General features: G+C 38.4%; 2 protein-coding genes across 5 annotated transcripts in view; both read left to right on the top strand.

The window, feature by feature from the left end:
- Nucleotides 1–25,338, top strand: part of Hr3 (Hormone receptor 3) — a 34,238-nt gene that overhangs the window by 849 nt on the left and 8,051 nt on the right. The window contains exon 1 of one of the 3 annotated variants that reach the window (XM_017144731.3): nucleotides 10,246–10,380. The exons of the other annotated variants lie outside the window; for them this stretch is intronic. Coding sequence (XP_017000220.1) covers nucleotides 10,251–10,380 — 130 coding nt within the window. The 5' untranslated portion in view covers nucleotides 10,246–10,250. Of the gene's footprint in view, nucleotides 1–10,245; nucleotides 10,381–25,338 lie in introns of those variants that run through there. 3 annotated transcript variants of the gene reach the window in all.
- Nucleotides 5,067–9,404, top strand: LOC123002536 (cGMP-specific 3',5'-cGMP phosphodiesterase 3). Of its 2 annotated transcripts, none has more exons than XM_070212970.1 (2): nucleotides 5,067–5,513; nucleotides 8,837–9,404. In XM_070212970.1, exon 2 carries the CDS (start codon nucleotides 9,039–9,041, stop codon nucleotides 9,402–9,404), a length of 366 nt encoding a protein of 121 aa, XP_070069071.1. In that variant the 5' UTR covers nucleotides 5,067–5,513; nucleotides 8,837–9,038. The 2 variants fall into 2 exon arrangements, with proteins under 2 accessions (XP_070069071.1, XP_070069072.1); XM_070212971.1 differs by having other exon boundaries at nucleotides 5,067–5,519.

Raw genomic sequence — 25,338 nt, 5'->3', positions numbered from 1 at the left:
AAGTTGTTTAAAACAATTTCAAATACCTTTTTACATTATTCAATGGTAAGAATAATAGGTGTAACATCAAGTTGATCGTAGCACTTATTTTTCCTGTGTTCGTGGGCTAATCACTGACTTGTATATTAGGTTGTAACGCCAATATTTAAATGACCTTCGTAAGACTGGTTAACCATTGAATATTTAAGATACAATTTAAGGACTTAAAAATGAAAAAAAAACATTACAAAATAATGCATTATTATTGCATATTATTGAGGGTAACAAATATAATATAATTAAATACTTACAGAGGATATATCATTTAACAAAAAGTTCAGAATATGTCTTGCTACATATGTATAAGCCATGTTTTACACATCACTTAGTTGTTTCATGTGATTTTACATTTAGCACTCATTCAAGAATGTCCATTACCTGTCATGAGTGATTGTGGCAAATATTTGAAAGATCTTAAGTCAAGGATTCCTCGAATGATGGGTTCACACCCCATTAAATTCAGCAAGTGACGTTTGCTTCGAGAATTCCACTTGTTGCAACGGCAGAAGAACAACAGTCGGCTAACCACAGTGAGCACTCACCCAGAGCGACCACCGACGATCAGCGATGGCTCAGATAATCGCACTCATATCCCCAGAGCCCCTCCCCCACCCGAAAGAATCCAAGCTATGCAAATGAGCGCTCGCTCATTGCGCAAGCATCCAGCGACAGCGGCAATTAACAGGCTGACACATCAGCAACACATCAGCGACAGCAGCAACACCAAGCCACCAAGAGCAATAGCAACAGCAACTGCAACAACAGGTGTACTGTGTACAGAGTACAGCGTACACACCCCATGCTAAAAAGAATTTCAATTTACAAGCCTCGATTTATTGGCTATTCACCTATGTGTGGCTGCAGCAGCAGCAACAACAACAGAAGCAACAGCGGCAACACCAACAGCTACGGGCATGTGTCCCACTTTCCATAGTCAACAAACAGCAGCAACTCCAACAGCAACAAAAACATGTTTTGACATACTAAATAAGCCGCTGCTAGGCTGACTAGCTTTTGGCCAAGTCTAGATGGTGTTCTTTATCATTAGGTTCTGTTAGCTGTTTTTGCGATTCTCCCTGCCTCGGCATATTCGCTTTACTGCTGTTGCGGCACAGCAGCAACACCACCAACACCACCGCCGTTCTTCTGCTCGTCTCCTCATATTTTTACCGTATCACGAACCTTAGCGGTAAAATCGTCAACTACAAACTATACAGTTAACTGAATGAAGTCTCGAACGGAGCGAGCGGGACGGACTGAGAGCGAAACGCAAGCCCAAGAGTAACTGGCTAGAATTAACTTATATACACTGGAAAAAAGGGCTACAAACTAATCGTGAAGGAATGAGATTTACAGAAAACCAGATTATGACCAGTATCGTTTTTGATAGATTTTTACATTAATTATATGTTGGAAAATTAGATCAGAATAGAACAATTCAAAGCAAGGATAAGCATAAAATCTTATTTGAGTTAGATTAGGACAATTCAAATGCTGGGATTAGCATACAAAATTATTTAAGTTAAGATCAGGGTTATATCACTCCTTTCTGTGATTACAGAAGTTAAAAAAGGTCATATATTTTCACTAGTTTCCTGGTTTAAGATTGATATAGGAAGGGTACAAGAATATACAATATTATATTCAAAAAAGGGAAATTGTTTACTTTTGACTTTCAGTGTTCAGTTAAAGGATGTTTCTGTGTGAGAGGCATAACTTAAGGGAACAAAATATATATCTATATATTATATTTTTTTCAGTGCACCATGTCATGAGGGGAACGGGATAAGGGCGAGGGGCGGCTAAGCTGAAAAATTGATTTGCCAGCGCCTCGGGCCAGCGACTTGATTCTGCTCCCTCGACTTGACTCGGTTCACTTGATGACTACAAATGAGTGTCAGGCACTGACACGACTTCTCATGCAGAAGCCCTACAGTTTCGGCCAAGATTGATCTATATTTTATAGTTTCTGTTGATATCTGTGCTCTGGGGGCCTCGGTGTCCACATGCACGGCTCATTAGCAGGCTGGGGCGGTGGCCAAAACGTCGGTTTTTCTGGCCTTGTGATTGATGATCGAGGCGATGAATCGTTACCTAATTGCTGTACCCACTAGAACAAAGCATAGATCATTTGATTTGCTTGAGATTTTCTGCTTTCTCAATTCCAGAAGCTGAATGATCGATCTTTTTGATACAAATTCCTTTATAATTACTGAATGTCTAAAAGTAAAGGCTTTCTAGACATTAAAAAACATGTTCACGTAACAATTGATATGGCCATGTAAATTTCAGGTCATGCAAAACCCATATCGTTTTTACATAAAATACTCTTTTCGACCAGGTCCAATTTTCCTGGCCGCATATCAAATTAAAATTGATCTTAAATAATGTAAAATCGATCTACGTTCATATCGATTTTTTGGGTAAACCTACAAGTTCCCAAAGCATTTTATAAATTGTCTAATCAAATATTAAGTAGAGATTGACTAAAAAATGTATGATATATAATATTGATGATCATTTCAAAAAAGCACTAATATATCGTAATTCTTCTATTACTTTTTAAATACCAACGAAAATACCAATTTCAAGGGAATTTTAAAATTATTGATTAGTTAAGTACCCGTCACGTGAAATTTTCAAAATTATTTAAATCGTTTTCAAAACCCGTTCAGATCCCCCTAATAGGCGAATGTGTATTCACAAGCGGATTTGACAATGATTAGCCCACATAATGGTAGTTGGCAAAAAAAATGTAAAACTAAAAACGTAAAGGTTTTCTTCATCCGAATCCGAGTCCGAACCTTTCTGCAGATGAGGCGACCCTGAACGTGGTCGATGGACTTTGCCGTTGTTGTCGCCGTCGTCGAAGATGTCGCAATCGGGGGATTACGAGATAGATATCTTCGCCATTGGGACTCACACTATCACTTTTGCGAAGGGGCACATTGGCGGGGCTTATTGTTGTAATTTCCCATATGAATCGGAGCCAAGCCAGGTTCATTATAATTTGGTTGGACAACGCTTTGCATTTCATGCATGAATCTTCTGCTTATTGGCCGCTCGGTCGTCTGGACCTGGATCCGCGGCTATTAGCCAGGTCAGCGCCGCATGAGATTTCGTCTCCAATCGAGCGTGGCGAAGTTTCATTATCATATTTTCGATTTTGCCAAACTTCAACGATATTGCCTGCCAGGTTGCGCAACCATCTCATCTCTTTCTCGTCTATGCAAAATCCGAATTATGCTCCGCACACATGTATCTTCGTATTTGCGAGATGCAAAGTTAATGGCTTTAGTATCGGACGTCAACGAAAATACATAAATTAACGTAAGCGAAATATTAATTTATAACTTGAGCGAAGTTTGTTTCTTTTTCGTTTTCAACATTTACATGGAAACTTACTTTTTTATTTTGATTTTTTGGCTTGCTTTTCATTTTGGCAAACTTCGAAAGCAAATTGCCAAATGATTTAAACTAATTTTAACATTTTTAATTGGCCAGCAAACTCCGTGTGCAGTTCACCTTGAATGTTCGGTGATTTTTTTGGCTTTTTGCATTTTTGTTGCAAACGTAATGGTTTGAATATTTATAAAATTAATAACAATATATGCATACAAATTCATCTATTTTGGGACCTAACCCAATTTTTTGTGTCTGCATTATTCAAGAACTCGGGATCTTATACAATAGTTTAATAAAAAGAAAGCAAACGTAATAGCAATTTAAATTTTTTAAAAATGTCGTACTGCAATGCACTAAGTTAGTCTGGAAATGGGTTTATTTTTAATATTTTATTTAAACCTTGGATAAAATAAATTAGATATAAGTATCTAATATTTTAAAACTATTGACTGAATAGAGTTTTGAAAGTCAATGCCCGACTATAAGATACCCACTACAATGTCGTACTGCAATGCATTTAGTTAAACTGGAAAAGGATTTATTTTTAATATTTTATTTAAACCTAGGATAAAATAAACTAGATTTAAGTACCTAATATTTTAAAACTGTTGACTGAATATAGTTTTAAAAGTCAATGCCCGACTATAAGATACCCACTACTGTTAAATGGTACAAAGTGTTGCCTACCTCATGGCGCACTTTATTCTTTATCATAAATGTGGTCCTCTCCTTAAATTTGCAAAGAATTCCGACTGAGTATTTCACAGGACTCAAAACGCACCAAGTCACCCTAAATCATATTGATATAATTTGGGAGGGCTTTTAAAGAGTCAAAAGGCAAATTCAATCATTAAAAGCTTGTTGACAGGACTCGAGCGGTATAATTTAGGGCCAATTTCCACTTCCGCCCCGAAAAAGCATTTGAGACAATTGGCCCAGTCGCTTGTTGAAAAGTAAGAAGTGCAATTAAATTGCAACTGCAGTGCACACATTTTGGCCTAAAAAGCAATTGACCTGCTAATTGAAGGAAGCGCCAAAAGCTCCCGCTCCGCTCTCTTCTCTCTCTCTTTTCCACCCAAAAAGAGAAACTCCAAAGCGTAGGAAGAGAACGAAACGGGAGAGAGAGAGCCCCCGCGATAACAGCTGATTGTGACTCTTTCTCTGGCGAGCGGTTGCCATAGCGAACGAACGGCACAAAGCGGACGAGGCAAAAGTGGGTGGGGGACAGCGGGGAGGGGGGGCTGGCGGGCTGGGGCAGCGAACTGAAGAAGTCATCGGCACAGAGACACATATACCCACTTCTCTCTCTTGCGCTCTCTCGCCATCTCCGTCCCGCTCTTTTGGGGAGCTCTGCTGCCGCATTGCGGCGCTGCCACTGCGCTGCCCGCGTCGCTGCCGCCGCACAACGACAACGAACAGTCGATAACATTTTGCGGCACTCTTCAGCTACACCTCGTATTGAGCGTTTCGCGGCGGCGGGTTACGATGCGTGGCGCGTTGTATCTTTATTATTAATTATTTGTTGTTGTTGTTTATACTCTGTACCGTTTTATTTCCCATCGCATCGCTCGTGTGTGTGCGCGCGTGTGTGTGTGTGCGTGTGCCTATGCGTTTTGCCCCCCAAATCCCCCAAAACGCCTCACCACCCCCCCTCAACCACCACTCTGCCGAGAAAAACCCCCCGAAAAAATGAGAATTACTTAAAAGGCAAAACTTCGAAACGCGAGTGTGTGTGCCACAGTGTGTTCGAAAATAATAATAAAAGATATATAAATTATTGCCTTGCAACATGCGGCGGCAGATGAAGTTTGTTCGGTTTCAGATCAAAACAAAATCATAGGATACGCTATATATACAGTACCAGTCAATCAATCAATATCGTGTGCATTCAAAATCCACATCGTGCCTAAAACTGCAACTGCAATTGCGCGCCCTCTCTCCCAATAAACCAAACGGAAACGGAAGTGCCAGTGACGTAATACTCCCTAAACAAAAAAACAACACCCAGGAGAATCCCTCCCACAACCTCTCCCTCAAGATTGTGCAACAAAAACAAAGCCAATTTCCGTGTATGTGTAAGATCAATGTTCCCAAGAGTGTGTGTGTGTGTGCCAAAAGGATGTAAAAATATTATTAAAAAAAAAAAGAAATTGTAATTCATCAGGAAAATCCCTCATCGCAACACGGCGAAAGCAGCCTTCTTCGCCTGCAAATTGGATAATTTATTGGAATAATCTATTTGCCTCTAATTGGATAGCTAACCACCAGTTTTCGGATATATCACACGATCGGGGATTTAATGATTGGGAAAAGGAAATTTATGACATCGTTTAGGCTTGTTTGTTTTATAGGCACCTGTATATGTAGGTTCTGCCACTTGGGGGCTTATTAAGCACACGTGCCTAATACTTAAGTAACTAAATGCAAGGCGATGAAATTTAATTGAATAGTTCGATACTTTCTAGGTATTTAAAGTCTGACAAATTTGTACCTTTTAAATATTTGTTGTAGTTTTCATTTTACAAAAAGATATTTTTAAAACTATTGTTTTAAGCTTTTCGGTTCTACAGACTGAACAATCTAAAATATAGTTGAAAAGATAATCCTATCTGATCTGACGATGAAAGATTTCTGGCTCAAAGCTCAAGATCTAATGAAATAATAACTTGAATACTTCAGTTACAATGCAAATTATCTTTCCGATACTTTTCAAATTCAAGATCTCGAGAAGCCAATGTTCTTTGTCACCTAAATTTTCTCTAAAATCCGAACTGCTGAAATAGGACTCACAGATTTTACTTTTGTGATCCCAACAACGGCTGTATCCCCTTTGGCCAGCTTTTTGGCCTCCCATATGGGAAATAGTTTCCCCCAATTAACAACCCCTTTTCGAGCAACTGCGGCCAACTGTCAGTTGAAAGCTTTTCGCAATTTTTCATAGGGTTCCCAGTATCTGTTACTCGGGGCTTCTGGGTCCATTGTCTTTGCCGTTCTTCACCATCCTCCGTGGAGATCTTAGGAGCCCGAAACTCTGGGCACAAAGCACGAGATGCTATGCCCTTTTCTTGTCCACAGCTTCTGGCCCCTTTGTTGCCGCTGCAGTTTTCTGTCTGTGTCCATTGTGGCAACTTATGATTATCAACAATTGTTATTGTTGTCGTTAGAAGCAGTTTAGAGGCGGCAGTACGAGTGCTTGCACCGACTTTTCAGTTCAGGCGAGTTCAGAGCAGAGCAAAGTCGGTCGTCGCCAGCACCACCCACTCTGCGCCTCCTTTTCTGCTGCTTCTCCTGCCTTTTCAGTCGACTGTTTGCATTACCGTTAGTGGAACAACATTGCTAAGCACACACACTCGCACACTCCATGTGTCGCCCCATAAGTGTGCCACCCCGGCAACAACATCGACTCTGGATACACGCAGCAAAATAATCTGTTAGCTTCGTACTTGGAGATACATTTCGGAAATTTCAGTACTTATTCTTTATCCTTAAGAACAGATTTTTTACCTTCACTTTTAATCTAATTACTCTGCGAATTGTCCCAATTTATATTATTACCTATTATTATTTTTCAAATAATTTTATAATTGAAAAATATGAAAGAAATATAAATTGTTGCTAGAACTGCATAATGATAAATAATAAATATTATAAAATTAAAATAGTACCTATCCGTGAACCCTAGGTTCTTAAAAGAAAAGATATTAGGTTTAGAGATCTTAGCTGTAGGATTTTGGTAGGGCAACGGGATTTGAAGAGATTACCGATCTAATGAGCAGTTCGTATTGCCTTTCTGGCCGTGTAGAAGCGGAAAACAGCCTAAGCAGAAGTCCCAGGCGGAAAAGTGGGGGCAGCGGCACGGCCCACCCATAGGTCATTGGTCTTTTTCGTCGGCGTCAACGTACTGCGACGGCAGCAGCAACAGCAACAGCAACAACAACACAACAGCAACAGCCCGAGCAGCGCTGCAGCTGCGACGCCGGCAGCGCTGCCTTGTAAACTTTGTCGTCTGCTTTGCTGTCGCTCTGTTGCTGTTGTAACTGTAACCGCCTTCGGCTTCAGCCGCCCACCTCCCCGCTCTCGCTCTCTCGTTCTTTCTCTTTCGCCCTGCTCCATCATCGGCTTGACCGGCTCGTTAGCTTTAGTACCGTTAGTAAGTTCGTTGTCGCTGCGAGAGAATTTTTCATTTCCACTGTGGTGGGGCTATTCATTTTCATTTTCTTTTCAGCGTTTTCTTTGCGTTTTGTCTATATGTAAATTTCTCGCTCGCTCTCTCTCTCGCTCTATCTCCCTCTCCCTCTGTTTCTGAGCTGGCACAATTTCAGTGTTGTTGCTGTCGCTTTGGTGACGTATTTTATATGTCTGCCAGAGGCTTCCGCATGGCCACCCAAAAGCCACCCCCAAACCACCAACAAAGTGATTACACTCCCCCTGTCCCCTCCAAAAAAGAAGAGAGAGAGAAAAGTAAAAATGTTTTTATATTCATTGGGTTTGCCGGCTCGTTTGTCGCTCGTTTTTCCACTCTGCCTGTGTGTGTGTGTGTGTTTTGAGCTTTGGGTCATAGAACTTTTTTCTATGTTTACCCACACTAACACACGAACACACCCACTATGCTTGGCGACGAGATTTATGCGCTGCATTTCATAGTTTTTCCCCACCAGCACCCCCACCACCTCCCGAAAACCCCACCGTCTGTCTGGGCACCCTTAAATCCCATTTCTATATCGATTTTCCATGTTCATGTCCATATACATAGTCATCAGCGGCCGAAGGGAGTTGCCAACCGAAAAAAGGGAGAGCTAGGGGTTTTTACTTAGTGGTTTGGGGCTCGGCACAGTTCCTGAATTGCGATGCCTGCACGGGAAAAGTATGTGTTTTCAATTATGTGATAATTTGCTCTATCTGTTGGCCTAAGTAAACACAACATTTCCCATTTAACAAGGCGACCTCAGAAATGGAGTTAATGGAAATATTTTCGGAAGTAGGATTTTCATTTTCAATAAACTATTTAAGGATTTGGCTTTTTGATTTTCCATATTGCGACGAGGGCAAAAGAAAATACATTTTTTTGATCAAAACAAGGATTAGAAAAAACAAAGATGCTAACAAGAACGTTTTATATAAGGTTTCATATTCAAACTACGTTTTAAGAATCAATTTATTAGGTTTTGGGGATCCTCGTTTATTTTTTACCCATTTTTGTATAAATCTTAAGAGATGTCGGGCTTATCTTGAACTAAACTTTGGTTACTCCTGAATTCTAATAATTGAAAGTTGAAGAACTGGAAAGTATATGAAAAAGCCACACACACACCCTCGGGCTTTCATTGAATGATCTTTGGTTATCGACCAATCGAAGATCGTGCGATTTTATTTATCGATATTCCCCTTGCAGACATCATTTCCGTGCAATATGCTGAATGCCATGATTTGGCCATGGCTGACAGTGCGTAGCAAAAGTATTTACATAACTGGCCAAACCATTTTGTACATCAAAGTGTTCAAGCTAAGGGCCTGAATAAATCATTTATTGAAAAACAGATGAACGTTTCCAAGGCAGCGACAGCTCGAATCGATGAGAAACAGATTGCGCCTAAATGTCTTCCGGAATTAATTGTCGTGAAATTTTCGTATTTTTGGAAATTTTGATTTGGAATCAAGCAAAACAGAGAAATCGACAAAACAATGAGCATAGCAACAACAACAGCAGCAGCAACAGCAACAACAAAGAAACCAGCAGCAGCAGCAGCAACAACAACAGCAACAAGCAACACAATAAAAATCACAGTAACCGTAGGAGCAGCAACAACAACGCAGTGAAAGTGATAAAGCAGCAGCAGCAACAACAAAAGCAGCCGCAGCAGCAACAGCAACAACTGCCCAAAGCAACCAAAAACAAAAACTACAATAGCAATAACAATAGCAGCAACAGCAACAATCTGCACATACTGCAAAAGGGTTAAAGTTGGACGTTCGATTCAAATTTATATTATCAAATCATAGAGAATTGCTTTAAATAACGATAACGATAGATAACTAAACACGTTTAATACATACGCGAACAAGTGTCTTATTAACAGATAGTTTGATAAACAAAAACAAAACCCAAACCAATAAAGAAATAAACAAATAAGCAAATAATTAAGCGGCAGCAACCACATATAACATCAGATCCAAACAACATCAACAATTTAGTACCTACAGGCCTGACAACGTTAGATCATTATATACATACATATAGATATATAGCAATATACAAGAATACAAATATATATACATATATATCGATTGGCAAGCCCCCTCACACCGCCCCCGCCCCGTCTCACAAAACACCCACACACACTGTGATAGTTCTTGATTCACACTGAATGCGAAAAGCGCTGAAAATTCATTCATAAAAGCATCTACGGACAAGCTTAAACACAAGCCGCAAAACACAAGTAGAGACCAAGTGCAATAAGACGATTGGCTAATACAATTGGATCCGAAGGGCAGCTATTTAAAGCATATATATCTATATATTAAATATTGTATACAACGTTTTACATATTTACAAAAACCCCAAAAAATACAACTAAAAACCCAAGCGAATATCGAATTCATTCAACTGCAAAGAGCAGCCGGATTGCGCATACGCCGCGTATGGCAGTCTGTGTGAGTGCCCGTGTTCATCAGCGGTTGCAACAATTGATACCAAGTGTACATAACAATAACTATAACTATAACTATTTCACCAATCAACTGCAGCGGCAACAACAACAGCAAGCGTTACAAACGTCACCAAAGCTTCGCATTTCCCATTAATAATTATGTATACGCAACGTATGTTTGACATGTGGAGCAGCGTCACTTCGAAACTGGAAGCACACGCAAACAACCTCGGTCAAAGCAACGTCCAATCACCAGCGGGACAAAACAACTCCAGCGGTTCTATCAAAGGTAAAACAAATTTTTTTAACCGTAATAAGGTCCTTACTCACGAGTAAGAGTTGAAAATATCCTGTGAAGAAATGTATCGAAGAAAATATCACAGATGTTCGATAATAATAAACTTATAGCATAACAAAATAGAATGGCATAAAAAATAAGTTTAATAATTTAACGATTAATGAAATTGAATAAAACGGGCTTAGCTTAAACCAAACTTCAGTAAATTGAAAGCTCAAGGACTTTTACCTTTGAATTTAATTTTTACTGACTTAAACTCGTTCTGATTGAATAAAATATATTCGTGATTAGCCTTTTTTGTGGGGCATAGTTTGTCAGGTAATATGTAATGTTATGCAATTTTAAAACTGTCTTAATCCCAATGATAGGCTAAATTTTATGATAAATGTAAGTTTGGCTTTCAGAAAAATTATGTAAAGTATTTCCTCAAGTGTTTTAACAAGTTTTGAGTCCTTTTAAAATGCGCTGACTTTTATTCAGATATTCCAAAGACATCAAGTGAAGTAAGCGACAAGTGTGAACTTTCATCCCGCTAAAAGTAACAAGAGAATTGCACAAAACAGCAAAGTAAAGTATAAATTTAATGAAATCCAGTTAAGTTGCTGGTTTTATGTGGCAGAGCGGAGTCACTCAGTCAGTCAGTCAGTTGGTCCCGAAATGAGTTGCTGCTCTTTTTCGGTATTTTTGTATTTTCGTTGGCTTGGCAGTGAAAGTCACTTGGGTTTCTCAACCAACGGCAACAAAAATTATTTAAGGGAAATCCATGAAATTCGTAAATGAAGAAAGACAGCCAAATGAATATTACGAAACCCACTTGCGTGTGTTTGCGTTTGTGTGCGAGTGGTTTTTTGCCATTTTGCATTGACAATTCAACTAATTCGAAAAGGCAATCAGAGAACAGGAAAGAGACCGCTGCAACCCTTTCTTCGCTGCTGCCAAAGATACAATTTGTATATGTAACAGAGCCGTCATAAAAAGCGTACAGCAGGAGATCATAATAAAATGAAATGGAAAAGAAACTTGCGAATTAAAATTCGCGGGCCAGTCATAAAAACATACATATATATACGCGATATTGTAATGCCAACAAAGTTTCAACAAGCCTTATAAATAAATATTTTACTATGTGAATGACGATGTATGAATTGCACGTTTGCGAGTATGCGTTTGGTTTGTGGGTATTAGTTAATTAGCTTATTTCATTGTATTTTACAGTTATTGGGCAGATTGGATTTTTTTTGCTCTTCACAATCGACTTAATTGTATTTTTGGAACTTTTAATTTGGCGGAAAAAAGAAACTTTGGTATCTAAAATATTAAATGTAAATACAAGATTTTTACAGGATCGATATCTATAAACTTACATTTAAATGGTCTATTGTGATCTTACGAAAAGCGGAACTCATTTATTTAGAATAATACGCTTCTATACCCAAAAACAGGGTATCACAAAAATATCCTCCCAAGCGCAAATCTCGGTGTAACAGAAACCGTTTCAAAATCAAGTACACGCAGGGGATTTCAAAGCAACCGATTAGTATGCTTTAAAGAAAATGTTCTATCATCAATAGACAGTGAAATTTGTTTTCTAATACTGAGATACACACTTATTATAAAACTTATAATTTACAAAGAATAACTTAAAACTTTTAAGTAAGTCATTATAATTATTAAGTAACAGCAACTTCAGTAGGTACATTACGAAATTTCAGACATCCATGATTCACTTTTCAATAGGACCTAAGGTTTAGGGAGAAGCACTAAATTAATACGTATTTAATTGGGGTGCTTTGACCCCTTAGCGGGTCAGCTGCGTATGCAATTAAGGTTTTAGTCGAGGACATGGAGGATATTATTTCTAACATAAATCTTAATCGCGGGCAGCAATCTATCCCCGAGTTTCCAAAGTTGCGTGTAAGTAATTATCGGAGCTGCATGGGTGGCGGGGGGGTCGTCTTTTTTTTACTCTGGTCACTGTTAATTTTGGCGTGCAATTTGCCTTTATGACTTCCGCAAAATCAACTTTTATTTTATTATTGAAATTTTCACTTTTTCGCTTCTGCTACTGCGTTTTGCTGTTGTTTTTTCGCCTTTCCTTTGGTGAAACAGATAGAAACGTAGGCAAAGTGAAAGAAAGAAATTTTGCGGCGTAAACAGAAAGCGGCCAAAAACGAAATTTAAAAAGCGAAAGAGTTGACAACAGTGGCCCTTGGAAGGAGAAAGAGCGAGACAGAGAAGTGGCAACAATAAAAAATATTCAAAAAAGTCAGACCGAAAAAGTTTTGTTAAAGTGAAATGCTGCTGTTGCTTTAGCTGATTGTGTAGTCCGCTCACAAACACATGCGTACGAAATAAAACAAAAAGAAATGTGTGGAAAAAGCGACCCATGCAGGCCCAAGCCCAAACCGGCCACGCCCCCTCTCCCCCCAACGCCCCTGCGAGATAGTGCGAACGCCCGTTTAACACTCGAAACAAACGAAAGACCAAAAACTATGAAGCTACAAAATTTCTGACGGCCTGAGAAAGTGTGCGTGTGGACAGTGGCGTAGAAGGGTGTTTATATGTTCTCTCTCTCTGTTTTTCAATTAATTACCTAAAAATTAAATAAATGAATATTAAATTTTTAATTAGTTAAAAAAATGATTACCAATTGCAAAATGTGTTAAAATAGTATTTCTATATTAATATTTGATTTACCACGTATATTTCAACTAAAAACGTTTTTAAAACTATATTAAAACAGGTTCTTTGTAATTTCTCAAGATTGTATGCCATATTTTACACATTATTCGCTAAAATGAAAAATAAAATCTACATTTCTGCCCCCAAAACCCCACTGCAAACGCCCCTGGACATGAGTAGTTCGTTTCTGTGTGTCTGTGCGAGAAGCGCCAAAGCACACACAATCATACATCCACACATCCACAATCATCATCACCAGCGTCAACATAGTAAAAGTCTAAAATCGAGGAAAAAATTATTTTCGGCGGTCATTCAACTCGCACGCACGCACACTTACGCACTTTCTGATAGAGCAAATGAAATGGGGGAGAGAGAGAGCAGGAGTGGGAGAGTGGGAGAGAGTGCGTGAGAGCGGCGCGTTCGTTGACTGTTATGCGGGAGCGTGCGTCGACGGCGACTGCAACGCCTGCAGCGCTGCTCAAGCCACGCACATTACAACATCAAAAAAAGAAAAAACACCACAACAAACAATGGGCAATACTTTCTATGGCTTTTTCCACTTCCCCCCAATTTCTATTTCTCTTTTCAAACAAACTGAAATTATTATTTATGCAGTCAAAGTTTTGGAGCCATAAAAGCGAACGAGAGAAAGAGGGAAATTCTTTGTTTGACAATTATTGCGTGAATTTCCACGATTACGGCTTCTATCGCTCATGTAAATGCCGTATTAATTGCCCGACGTAGAAAAGTCGCCGAACTTTTGACTTCCTTTTCGGCCGGCCGTTAACTTCTTCGATTAAGCACAGGCGATAGCTTATAAATAGAATAGTACCAGCTTCATGATCAACTAAAGTGAAGTTATTAGAAAATCTTTAACTACAAAGGAATTATTTATTTTTATTCATACCATAACAAAACTTTATAACAAGGTGCTAGAAATGTTTATTTTTATAAAGGCATCTGTTGATAACAGGCTCAGAAAAAATGAATAACTTTCTAGCTCGATAGAGAGAACTGATAAACTATGAATGTTTTTAGCACTTGACTGAAAAAATGAAATATTTTTGAACTTATGTATATCAATACATCTAAAAATTGACCTCAATAATTGTGCAAGAATTATTTTCAGTTTGTAATCGTAACTTTTCAAAGCCTGCCTTTTTAACAATAAGAATGTTCCATCGGTTTATAAATGTTCCATCGGTTTATAAACAGCTATATAAACAGCATAGCATCGCTGGAAAGATTATGAAATTAACATTTATGCATAATATCATTATAATTAATTTTCTTAAATAACCATAAAATATTAAATATCTTGGAAATGACGAAAAAGTCAAATTTAGAAACTATCTCTGAGAATTACCTTTACTTTAATAGACATCCAAATAGCGATCAAAAGTTTCAAATAACTTAAAATCATACTTCTTGGCCGAACCAAAAATTTAAGAACATTTTGTTTAATGCCCCTAGACATTGTTCCTCATAGCAGTTTCCGAGTAATCTAAAACTATCTAATGATTTTTATAAAATGATATTACATTTATATCGCTTGCATGTTAATGATATAGATCGTGTGCCCACCAATGGCTATAGTCTAAATAAAGTTTCAATATAACGTTATTTCGTACTTACAATCCAACCTTAAGTTCTTTCTCTATATTTTAAAAATGGTGCACTGCTGGGCCTTTAAATTCCTGCAGAAATTCCCATTACTTGACAGATGTTTGTAATGAATATGGCCGCACTTAAACACACAAAATTCGGCGAGCATGTTCAGGCATCCCTCCATTTCGAAAAAAACCTAAATTTGGCATGGAATTCCCCATCAATTCCCACCCCCATATATCCGTATAGATTCCGTATGTGGAGCATGCAAATATTTTGAAATATTCTGGTCTGTCTGCTGGAGGCAAATAAAGAGTAATGTGTTATTTTCCCTGGTGTTGTTATTGTTCCCGAAAAGTTCATTCGCTTGTGTCCTAGAAAACTATGAAATGCAGAAACCACATATTTATTTATTCTGATAATTTATGGAAACTTACAAGAACAAGAGTGTGGCCAAATAGATGAGTAAACAGGCGATGAGTTCACCGACCTCTGAGCAACATAATCGTGCAGATAGTGACAAGGAACACTTCCAGGCCCATAGCCCTACCCATCGAAATGTCTGGGAATTATCAATCGATTTGAAAGATATGGTATATTGATTCAGCGGCACGCTTAAAGTTTGGCTCCGATTCATATTATCTGAATATTGATCGGTTGTTAAATGTTTATTTTCGGACTATGATCACCGACTGAGATGGAGCAATCGCTGTCTCTTTGTCTTTCTCCACAAACTATTGTAGTTCTAGCCTTACGTATAAGTAAAGCAAAAATAAACTTTTTACATATACAAGAGATAAGCTTAACCACAAATGTGTGTCATAAGGCCACCACAACTTCAATGCTATATGCCAAAGCTATAGACAAGAAATCAAAATAGAATGCTAGACTTGAGTGGTGAATGAAAACTAGAAAGTTCTAAAGTTAAAGTCGATGTATTTCTTCATTTCGTGTTCACTCTAGAACACTGCAATAATTTAAATGATAGGCAAAAGGTCGCCAAAAACAACAAAAAGTTTAAAACTAAATTTGTATGGAAAAATACGTATAATTTTTAAAATTTTGAATTTAGCTTCTTACTTACAACGAGTTGATTTTTGGCTTTAGTCTCTATAAATGCATATATGTACTAACATCCTCTCCATTAAATTTAACGCTCTGTTATATTAGGCTAATTGCTTTTTCTCAAATGTAAAACAGTGCACTATGCATCGCGAGAGCATATAATGGACATCCGTTCAATAACGCATGGTTTCGAAAAAAATATACTTAATAACCGAAATGACAAACGTTTCCATTATGTTAGGCAGCGGCGAAAAAATAAATTAAATGATATTATTCTAGTAATTATAAAGCAGACATCAAATGCAATGCATGAGTGGGCCCCTGTCCCTCCCGCTTCCCCTGCCCCAACCATCCACCCAATGCAACAGCCCCCAGAAAGCCCCTCCCCCTGCCACTATACCACAGCTGCGTATCTTATCTATGCAACTCTTCGCATAGTTTAACGTTTTGTGCGTGAGTTTGTCACAAATATATACGAGGTATATATCTAGGGGAGTACTACATACATACGTACATACATATTCGCGTGATTACTTTTGAGTGTGTGTAAGTAGATGCATATACATATATATATAGGCAGCAAATAAAAGATTGCATGTGCCCCACAATGCAGACACAAACAGATTCACAGACATTGCATTTGAGTCGCGTCGCCAAATGAATAGACAAATATATACACACGAAACGCACACAATTGCAGGGCAGTTCCAAGCACACACTCACACACAAATACGTATAGACGAGTGCACACACACTTAGACAGAATGCAACGCCAACGTTTGTGGAGGCAAAGCGCGCCAACAAAATGCGAAAAACTGGGACAAAGTTGAACAGACGAGCCAAGGACGGATATTAGTGCGACGCGGCGCGAACAGTTGCACGATGAAGCCAGGGGGTTAGGGGGGCTTTTGGGGGGCCAGAGGGGCCCAAAAAGGGAGGGGAAGGGGGTGATTCGGCGAAGTTGGCAGCGAAAAGTGGAAAAACAAAATGAATGTTGTTGCTGGTCCAACAGCAGTGTACAGTGAACGTACATTGGGCCGAGAAAAGATTCGACTCCATTTCGACGGACTACATAGAGAAAGATTATTAAAAATGTATCCTCTTTAAAATGTAATACTTACAAGTAAATGTTTTAAACGAACGCATTCGAAAAATATTTACCGAACGTTAAGTATAATTTCTATTCCTAAAATACATTTTCAATATAATTCACCTTATCTATTTTTAAATTGCATCTCCAATGAATGGACTTCAAATTATGTGCATTTCTTGTATTTTAACTTAAAAATTTGGGACATTTTTATACCCTCGCAGAAGGTATTATAGGGGGATTCCCTAAACTGTTGAATTGCTGAATTGTTGAAAATTCAACAAAAAATTTCAGCAATTAAGGGAACGACCCAAAATGGTTCCTGTTGAATTTTCAAACAGCTGTTATTTGTTGAAAAGTTTCACGGAACTTAAAGCATGATTTATTATTGCTAGTTACTGTCTAAAAGTGTTACCAAGGTAAAAAGAACCACAAATATGCTTTCTAAGTTGATTTTAAAATAAATAATGCGTACTGGTGATACTAAAATGTTACAGAGTTGCCACGACTTTTAAAAAAAGGTGACAACTCTGGCTTTTCAGCAATTCAACAAAAATTTCAGCAGCCCCGAGGCTGATGAATTGCTGAAATTTCTGAAAGTTGACTTTGTATGGAACAGCTGATTAACAGCTGACCAAAATTCAACAATTCAGCAATTCAACAGTTTAGGGAATCCCCCTTATGATTCAGAAGTTCGCAGTGAAGGAGACGTTTCCGACCCTACAATGTATGTATATCAGCGGTCGGCAGCGCCCTATTAAGTGAGCATAGGGTTTTGTTCTGCCGGCGCGCTGCTCGCACATGTATAACGTAGAACAGCGGTCTGCACACACACATCGATGAGCTGCCCAGTGCAAATTACTCACACAAATAAAATACAAAATGTCAACGTATGTGTGTGCCGACCGCTGATGTATATAAATTATTGGTCAGCTTCACCAGACCAGTCGATTTAGCCATGTCCGTCTGTCCGACAGTCTGTCTGTCCATTTTTTCGCAAACTAGTCTCTCAGATTTTAAACTATCGGGTTGAATAGGGTTCCCAAAGTCTTCTTTCTATTGCAGGTAGTATACTATATTATTATATATATATAAGTCGGAACCAGTCGGGTCGGACAACTATATCCCATTGGAATAATCGGAAAAATAATGGAAAAAAATTCTAGCATTGGTGTTTTTTCAAATATTACCTTTTGTAAACAATTTTTTATATACTTCTGAATTTCGGATAAAGTTTTAAAAAAATCGAATGACTATATCATATTAAAAAAAAAATAATGTCAAAATAATAGGAAATTTAACATTTCGGCGATTTGTAAATTAATACGCACGATCTGCAAGGGTATATAAGCTTCGGCTGGCCGAAGCTAGCTTCTTTTCTTGTTTCTATTACTATCAATACATTTAAAGTAAATATTTTCCAAGATTTAATTACATGGAGTAATCAGCCCATACAGTGTATGCAATAAGAGTTAAATTTTTAGATACTTTTAAGAATAAATCTCCAAACTATAAACGAGTGCTCACTGTGACTGCAGTATAGTTTTCAACTCTACAGAAAATTTTGTTGTTTGTTGATTACAATTTGCATGACGCCAGCGGCAGTACAGCCAACAGGGCGGATAGAAGCACTTTATCTCTATCTCTCTCCTTCCCGCGCTTGCCCCCTCTCGCTCGCTCTTTCGGGTTTTTCTTCTGCCTTTTTTCAGTAGCAAACTGCAATCGTTGTTGGTTTTATAATGGTTGTTGTTAATTTTGCAGACATTTCAGCCGAAATAAAAAAAAACACATTTTAATTAATGGTGGAAAAACGAGTTTGTCTGGTTTCCATCAACCCGACGACCACTATGAATGGATTTTCTTCAAGAACTCTGTTTTCCCCCACACGGATTGCATTTTTCGTATATCTCGCATTTGTGTGCGATTTTTGAGTCTGTCTTGGTCTGGCTCAACTTGAAAATTCTTGTTTTGGCCAAATTGCAAGCTGCAAACGGCAAAAGTTGACGTCGAGTTCTTTTTGGTTGATGCTTTAGTCAAAACACTTAAATACCATAAATAATTGGCTACTTAAGTGCATTTGTTGCGCAAAGCTGAAAGAAAAACAATCAGAAACCAAAGAAGTCAGTTTACAAGCTTTGTGTGTGGCTTTTGAGGTTTTCAAGGTATTTTCCCTGTGTTTTTCTATTTTTTTTTTCGTTGAGTTTCATTTATGCTACAGCGTAGCTGGTGCATTTGAAGCGTGTATAAATAATGCCGCAGGCCTACTTTTTATGCTGCGGCGCGGTTTGGGTATTTGTTTTCGGGGTGGTGGTTGGGGAACTTCGATGTCAAGCACATAAATATGCATTTACCCATACCAACTCCTGGCTGAGACCATTGTTTGGGGAATTTTCCAGGTGATTTTCAGGCTTAATGTTGTTTTCCTTAGCAATCAGTCAGACTTAAAAACTTGTTTCCATTCTGTGAAGCCTATGAGTGAAATCTCGATATGGATCTCTAGCTTGGTTACATTTATATGTAATCGAAATATATATATAACTACTGAGTTTGCCTCTTAATTATAAATACAGATTCCTTAATAATATATCAATGCAACCAAGGAGAACAATTAAATAAAAACTGTCTTGAATTTTAATAGATGCATGTTTAAACCAAATTAGTAATAACAAATGCTAATCCATTGCTTTCGACTTGTTTTTACCACATACATCGAATAAGTATCAAATGTCCCGAAAATATTTAATGCCAGTTACATACAAATTATTCATTATTAAATGAATTTGTACTGTACTAGAGTCTTAATATATAAACCAACAATTCTAACAAATAATTGGCTGTAAATCTAAAACGACAACGAAATTTTTCACAAAACTGTGAATCATTTCGAAGAAAACTAGTAAATTTTGCTCGCTCTCTTTTGATATATTTGCCAATTGTTCTCGCCTGCCATCATCACGTGAAGCGGCGTATACGTGATGTTTGGGAAACAATATAATAAATCGCGCATACGTCATGTGTTCGACGACCTGACTAATTGAGGTGCACTTATACTTTTTTGGCCTTTCGAATCATTACTTTGTATAATCCTCATGTAGAAAGCGATCGGATTACGAAGAGAAATTACATCATTTGGTGAAAATGCTTAACGTTTCATTAAATCGACTAAAAATGGCAAATTCTTGCGCTGTTTCAGCCTCTTCTTTTCTGCTTTTTTTTATTTTGTTCCGTGGGTCAATAAACTTGTGGGCCCAGTCAAAAATTTGTATATGAGAAATTCTTTTGTTGGCAACAAAAGAACGAGCGCGTCACGTACGCCGGCAGTGCGACAGGGAGGGCACTAGGGAAAAGAGCAGGAGCGAGCGAGTGCGAAATGTAAACATTACAAAAATGCCAAGCCAACGTCTTCATCATGTGGCCAAAAAAAGAACCGATTCGTACGGGGACCGTTAGCCGAAGTTTATAGCCCCTAGCCGCCTCATATTATGTATATTTCGAGATGAATGAATTTTGGACCTTACGAAATTCTAACGGCATTCTACGGAGCTTTGGCAAGTATGCGAAGGGAAGAGAAAATAACAACAATGAGCTGGCCGAAAAGAAAGCGACAAATTACGTAGCCAGCATGCTAATGCTAATGCTCTTTCTTCTCTAACGGCATTTCGCACAGCCGGCTAAAAGACTCCCCCTAAGCACCCGGCCTCCCCCCTTTTACCTCTTTTTTTTTGTAATTTTTGTGAAAGCTGAAAACCAGTTTTCTATTAGCATTTGCTTGGCGGCAAAAGAATGAAACACGACAGCAGCAGAGAGACATCAGAGAAGAGAGCGCGGCCCTCTCTTTGTCGCTCTCTTTTGGCCACAAGGCAGTCGACTGGTGCATTGACCCCACAGCTCGCTGACCCACTTACGAAGCTGCTTTTTGCCACTGCGAATGCGAGTTGCGAATTGCGATTTGCCGACGCTGCGAGCTCGTGCCTCAGTCGACGTCTCTGCCGCCAGCCTCGGCGTTTCGACGAACGAGCAACTTGTGCAATAGCCGCAGCAGCAGCAGCAACAACAACTGCATCAGCGGCAGCAACAGCAATCGCAGTCGCAGCAAAGTCGGCTGCGCTGCCACATGGGCAACTCAAAATTGACTGAGCATTACTCTCTGCCTCAGCACAGTGGTTGAAAATGTGCAGAAACTGCATCAGAATTATAAAAAAACCCGTTCAGTTGGAATTTGTACTGATGTATTTATGCGGTTATTCCACTACATTGTTTGGCTCATTCATTAGAGCATTCATTGGAGGCTTAGAAAGGGACAAATATATATGCTATTTTTGGGATTTGTTTGGATAAGATGGCATGGTCACTTAAAATTTAGACGTTAAATTTAAACTTTATAATTCAAATAACTTTGACTGGTTATTTTTAGTTGGCAACGGAGTAATTAGGCCACTAAAATAATTTTTGTATTGTTCATATTTGTTTATAGCACCTTATTAGACGCAAAAGGTTTGGCAATTCAACCAAAAAAAATCAAATCAATTTTTATTATTGATCCCATTTCACAGTAGCAGCAAAATTGTACTTTTTAGATTCAATTTTGCTCATTGCTCATCGGTCCAGGTAATACCGTTTGGAAGTATTTTAAAATCCCAAAAAAAAATACTAAAATTGCCCATCGGTTTTTACAATTTTACTCATTTATTGCTCATTGCAGCTGACATACATCTGTCTTGCTCGCACCTATGTAAAATCGTATAGGCTGAGAAAAAATTGCTCTAATGAATGAGCCGAACAATGTAGTGGAATAACCGCATTAAGAATTTCATCCGATTTTCAAGCAAAGGCTGATTTTTTCTTAACACTCATTATTAGATCAGTAAAACCTAATAGAATAATATGCATAGAGCATATTATCGAACTAAAAAAACAAAATACGAAACTATTTTCCCATTCATGTTCATATGTTTATGAATAAAACTAAAATATCTGATTTTTATTTAATATAATATATAAAATATTTAATATAATAAATATCTGTGTAGTCTTTGCTACGTTTGGTCACACTGTTTGTGAGGTATTATGTGTGTTTTTTTTATATCATTGCTATAGTTTGGGGCGCTGTTATTGTTATTTTATTTGACTTTGCCGCTCGCCGCAGTGCCAAAAACTGCAATTCATATGCAGCAGCCCCCCCTGCGGCCGGCGCCCCCCGCCCCTGACAGCCGTGCGTCCCGCCCGATCTCCCGGGTTTTTCTATATGCATGGATGTATTTTTTTCGTTAGCACATGTCGTTGCATATTAATTCTCGTATGCAAGTGTGCACACATGCATGTGCGAATGCTTTTTACACTTTTTACTCGGTTTCTGCTGCTTCTTGGCGAACTGCATTTTTTGCGGGCATGCATTCGCAATAAAGAAGAACATATTAATTTTGACTTCTGGTTATTGCTGCACCCAGCAGAAGCAGTGCAAAAAGAAAGCCTGCGGGGCAGTGCAAATAAATTGCATATGCAAAATATTTGGGCGGTTTTCCGCATGGCTTTTTTTATTTTTATTCACGTTTGCTGGCGTTGGCCATTCAGAATTTATTTTATTGGGCCGCTTTTGGACGGCAATTAATTTTCCTTTGGGTTGAGCATAGGCGTAGCAAACTTGTTGGTTGATCAACCCCACGAAATGCAGTTTTCTTCGGTTGGCAAACTGTAACTTGTTTTCTACCCGACAACGGTGCGTGTACGTGATGATGTGGAGTTACCTAATAATTGAATGGATGCGTTTTCATTGAGCAAAGGCGTTCGTGCCACTCGTGAACAATTAATAAAACAGTCGCAGCTAATTAAAAATTTATTAAAGCTCTTATGCATTTATTATTGATGTTTACGTACACTAAATTCACCGTTTTATTCCTGCCTTTTACCTCTGATAAGTAAACAATTTCACCCAATATTTGCCTTCGTTTCAAGAAAAGTATGTCATACATTTTGTTTTCTCGCCGTCAAAGTACACAAGGCAAAAAATGCCAAATAAGACAATAAAATGTATTTCATGACACACTTTTTCGCACCGCGAATTAAGTAAATATTTGCGCCTGATACTTGTTAACCCAAATGGGGGCGAAAATGTGCGTAGGCTAAAGTTAATTACCCTGAGGTGACTTGTTACCATGTAAGTTTTGGCCAGACATGTTGGGATCTAATATTTGCTTGGTCTCAAATTTCTCAAGAGGAAAAAAAAATAATGTTAACCAAACATAGATAGCTTTATTTTAAATTTGCTTTATCTTGGGCTTTTAAAACATTGTTGTATTATGGGTTCGATTACTTTTCGTAACTTTTTAGACAACTCTTTTTTCGCCAAGAAAAAGGTTAGTTCCACCTTTAAAATACATGTGTGAGTGCAATTGCTTGACTTATCGATTTCCTGAACTGCATACAAATGAGTGGGAATGGCCTGTAAAGTTTGAAGCTTTTACTTGTCATAATGGTGAATGTGCCCCTCTCTTTGCCACGCTCTTTGTGCAGTTACCCCCGACTTATCTGTCTGAAGACCCATAAACACGCACATTCCTCCGGTACTTCAGATAAAGATTTATATGTTTTCGGGGGAAAGGCCTCACAGATACTGCATTTTCCGTGCAAGTATTTCGAGTATTTCGTAATGCCCGAGAACGATAAAAAGTTTAAAACGGCTTAAGTGAGCCAGCCCCACACCGCTTGAAGCCCGACTAAATCCCCTTAAAAACCCCTCTTTTTCACCGATGACGACACACATTCTATTATAATTAAATATCTGTCTGCCCGCTCAGTTGCAACGCAAGAGAGAGCCGCTCTCTCTGCGGAGGTAAGAGAATCGGAGCCCCCAAAGAGTACGGCCAACAAAGAGAGTCTCCGGCGCAGAGAACTTTCTTTTCGATTTTGTTTTTGTTTTCTTTTTCTTCGCTCGCCGAGAACGTCGAGATACTGCCGTGTGGGAAAAGTTCATTGACACTTGAAAAACATTCAGTCACTCACTCACACAAAGCCAGTCGGGTTACTCACTCACTCATCATCTGTCACACATTTCTCCAATCCGATACAAAAAAAAGGAAAATAAAAAGCGTCAGCGCTTGGCACATTTTTCAAGCTACGCTTGTGTTGGTGTTGCTTTTTGTTGTCTATTTTTTTGTTAGCTCCCTCGCTGCCGACGTCGACTTCGCTGCCAGCGTCTCAGCCGGCGTCGCTGCTGCTGCGGAGGCTGCTGCGTCGGCATTCGTATTTGTGTGCGTTCGGTTCAGCGCGCATCTTTCATCCTCGTGGGTAAATACAAACACAAATACGCAAGGCAAAGCGCCTAGATTACACAATACCGCCGCCAGACGAGACCAATCTGCCCGCTCGCGCTCTCTCCCTCGCTCCTTCACTCTCTCGCTCTCGCGTACTGGCTTTTAAGTCTACACTGGGCTGCAAAAAAATCACGCTCGAGAAAATGCAGTTTAATAAATATGTAAATCCCTTTGTAAAAATATATGATTCAAAATAATAAGAAATGGGAATCTCATTTTTAATTATGTCATGATCGGGGCTCACTTTGCTTAAAAGAATATGCAACAATGAACACATTTTTATCTCATAGGTTCGTACCAGATTGAATCAATCATTTTTTGCAATTAATTCACGATATGGTTTTAATATGCTAAGATTTAATAAAACACATAAGAAATATTAAATCTTTTCATCAGCCCTTAAAAATGATCGTGAATTTAAATTATAGAAAGTAGGGTTTTCTTTCACACTCTATATTTCAAGTTAGGCAAGTTGCAAATAAATTTCATATAATTTATGGTCTGATATGTATTATAAATAAATAACTGGTTCCGTTAATAAAAACAAGAAAGGAAGCTAGCTTCGGCCAGCCGAAGCTTATATACCCTTGCAGATCATTCCTATTAATTAACAAATCGCAAAAATGTTAATTTTCTAATATTTCTCATTAATTTTCCGATCGTTCCTATGGCAGCTATATGATATAGTCGTCCGATTTTGATCAAATTAAAATTGAAATTCGGAAATATTTAAAAAGAGTCATATCCTAGAGTAGAAGATAATACAATAAAAATCAAAGAAGCTAGAATTTATTTCCTATTACTTTTCCATTAATTTTCCGATCGTTCCTATGGCAGCTATATGATATAGTAGTCCGATTTTTTAAATAATTAATTCGAAATTCAGAAATATTTAAAAAATAACATCCCCAAAAGTAGAAGGTAATATTTCAAAAAACACCGAAGCTAGAATTTTTTAAAGTTTTTTTCTTCCGATCCTTCCTATGGGAGCTATAAGATATAGTTGTCCGATCCGGTCGGCTCCGACATATATACTACCTGCAATAGAAAGAAGACTTTTGCGAAAGTTTCGTCCCGATAGCTCAAAAACTGAGAGACTAGTTTGCGTAGAAACAGACAGACGGACAGACGGACAGACGGACAGACGGACAGACAGACAGACGGACAGACGGACAGACGGACATGGCTAGATCG

The sequence above is a fragment of the Drosophila takahashii genome, chromosome 2R (genome assembly GCF_030179915.1).
Source record: "Drosophila takahashii strain IR98-3 E-12201 chromosome 2R, DtakHiC1v2, whole genome shotgun sequence".
Taxonomy (NCBI): domain Eukaryota; kingdom Metazoa; phylum Arthropoda; class Insecta; order Diptera; family Drosophilidae; genus Drosophila; species Drosophila takahashii.
This window is presented reverse-complemented; position numbering and strand designations above follow the sequence as displayed.

Coding starts and splice junctions, on each gene's coding strand:
- LOC123002536 (XM_070212970.1), top strand. CDS start 9,039: ATGTCTTCCGGAATTAATTGTCGTGAAATTTTCGTATTTTTGGAAATT.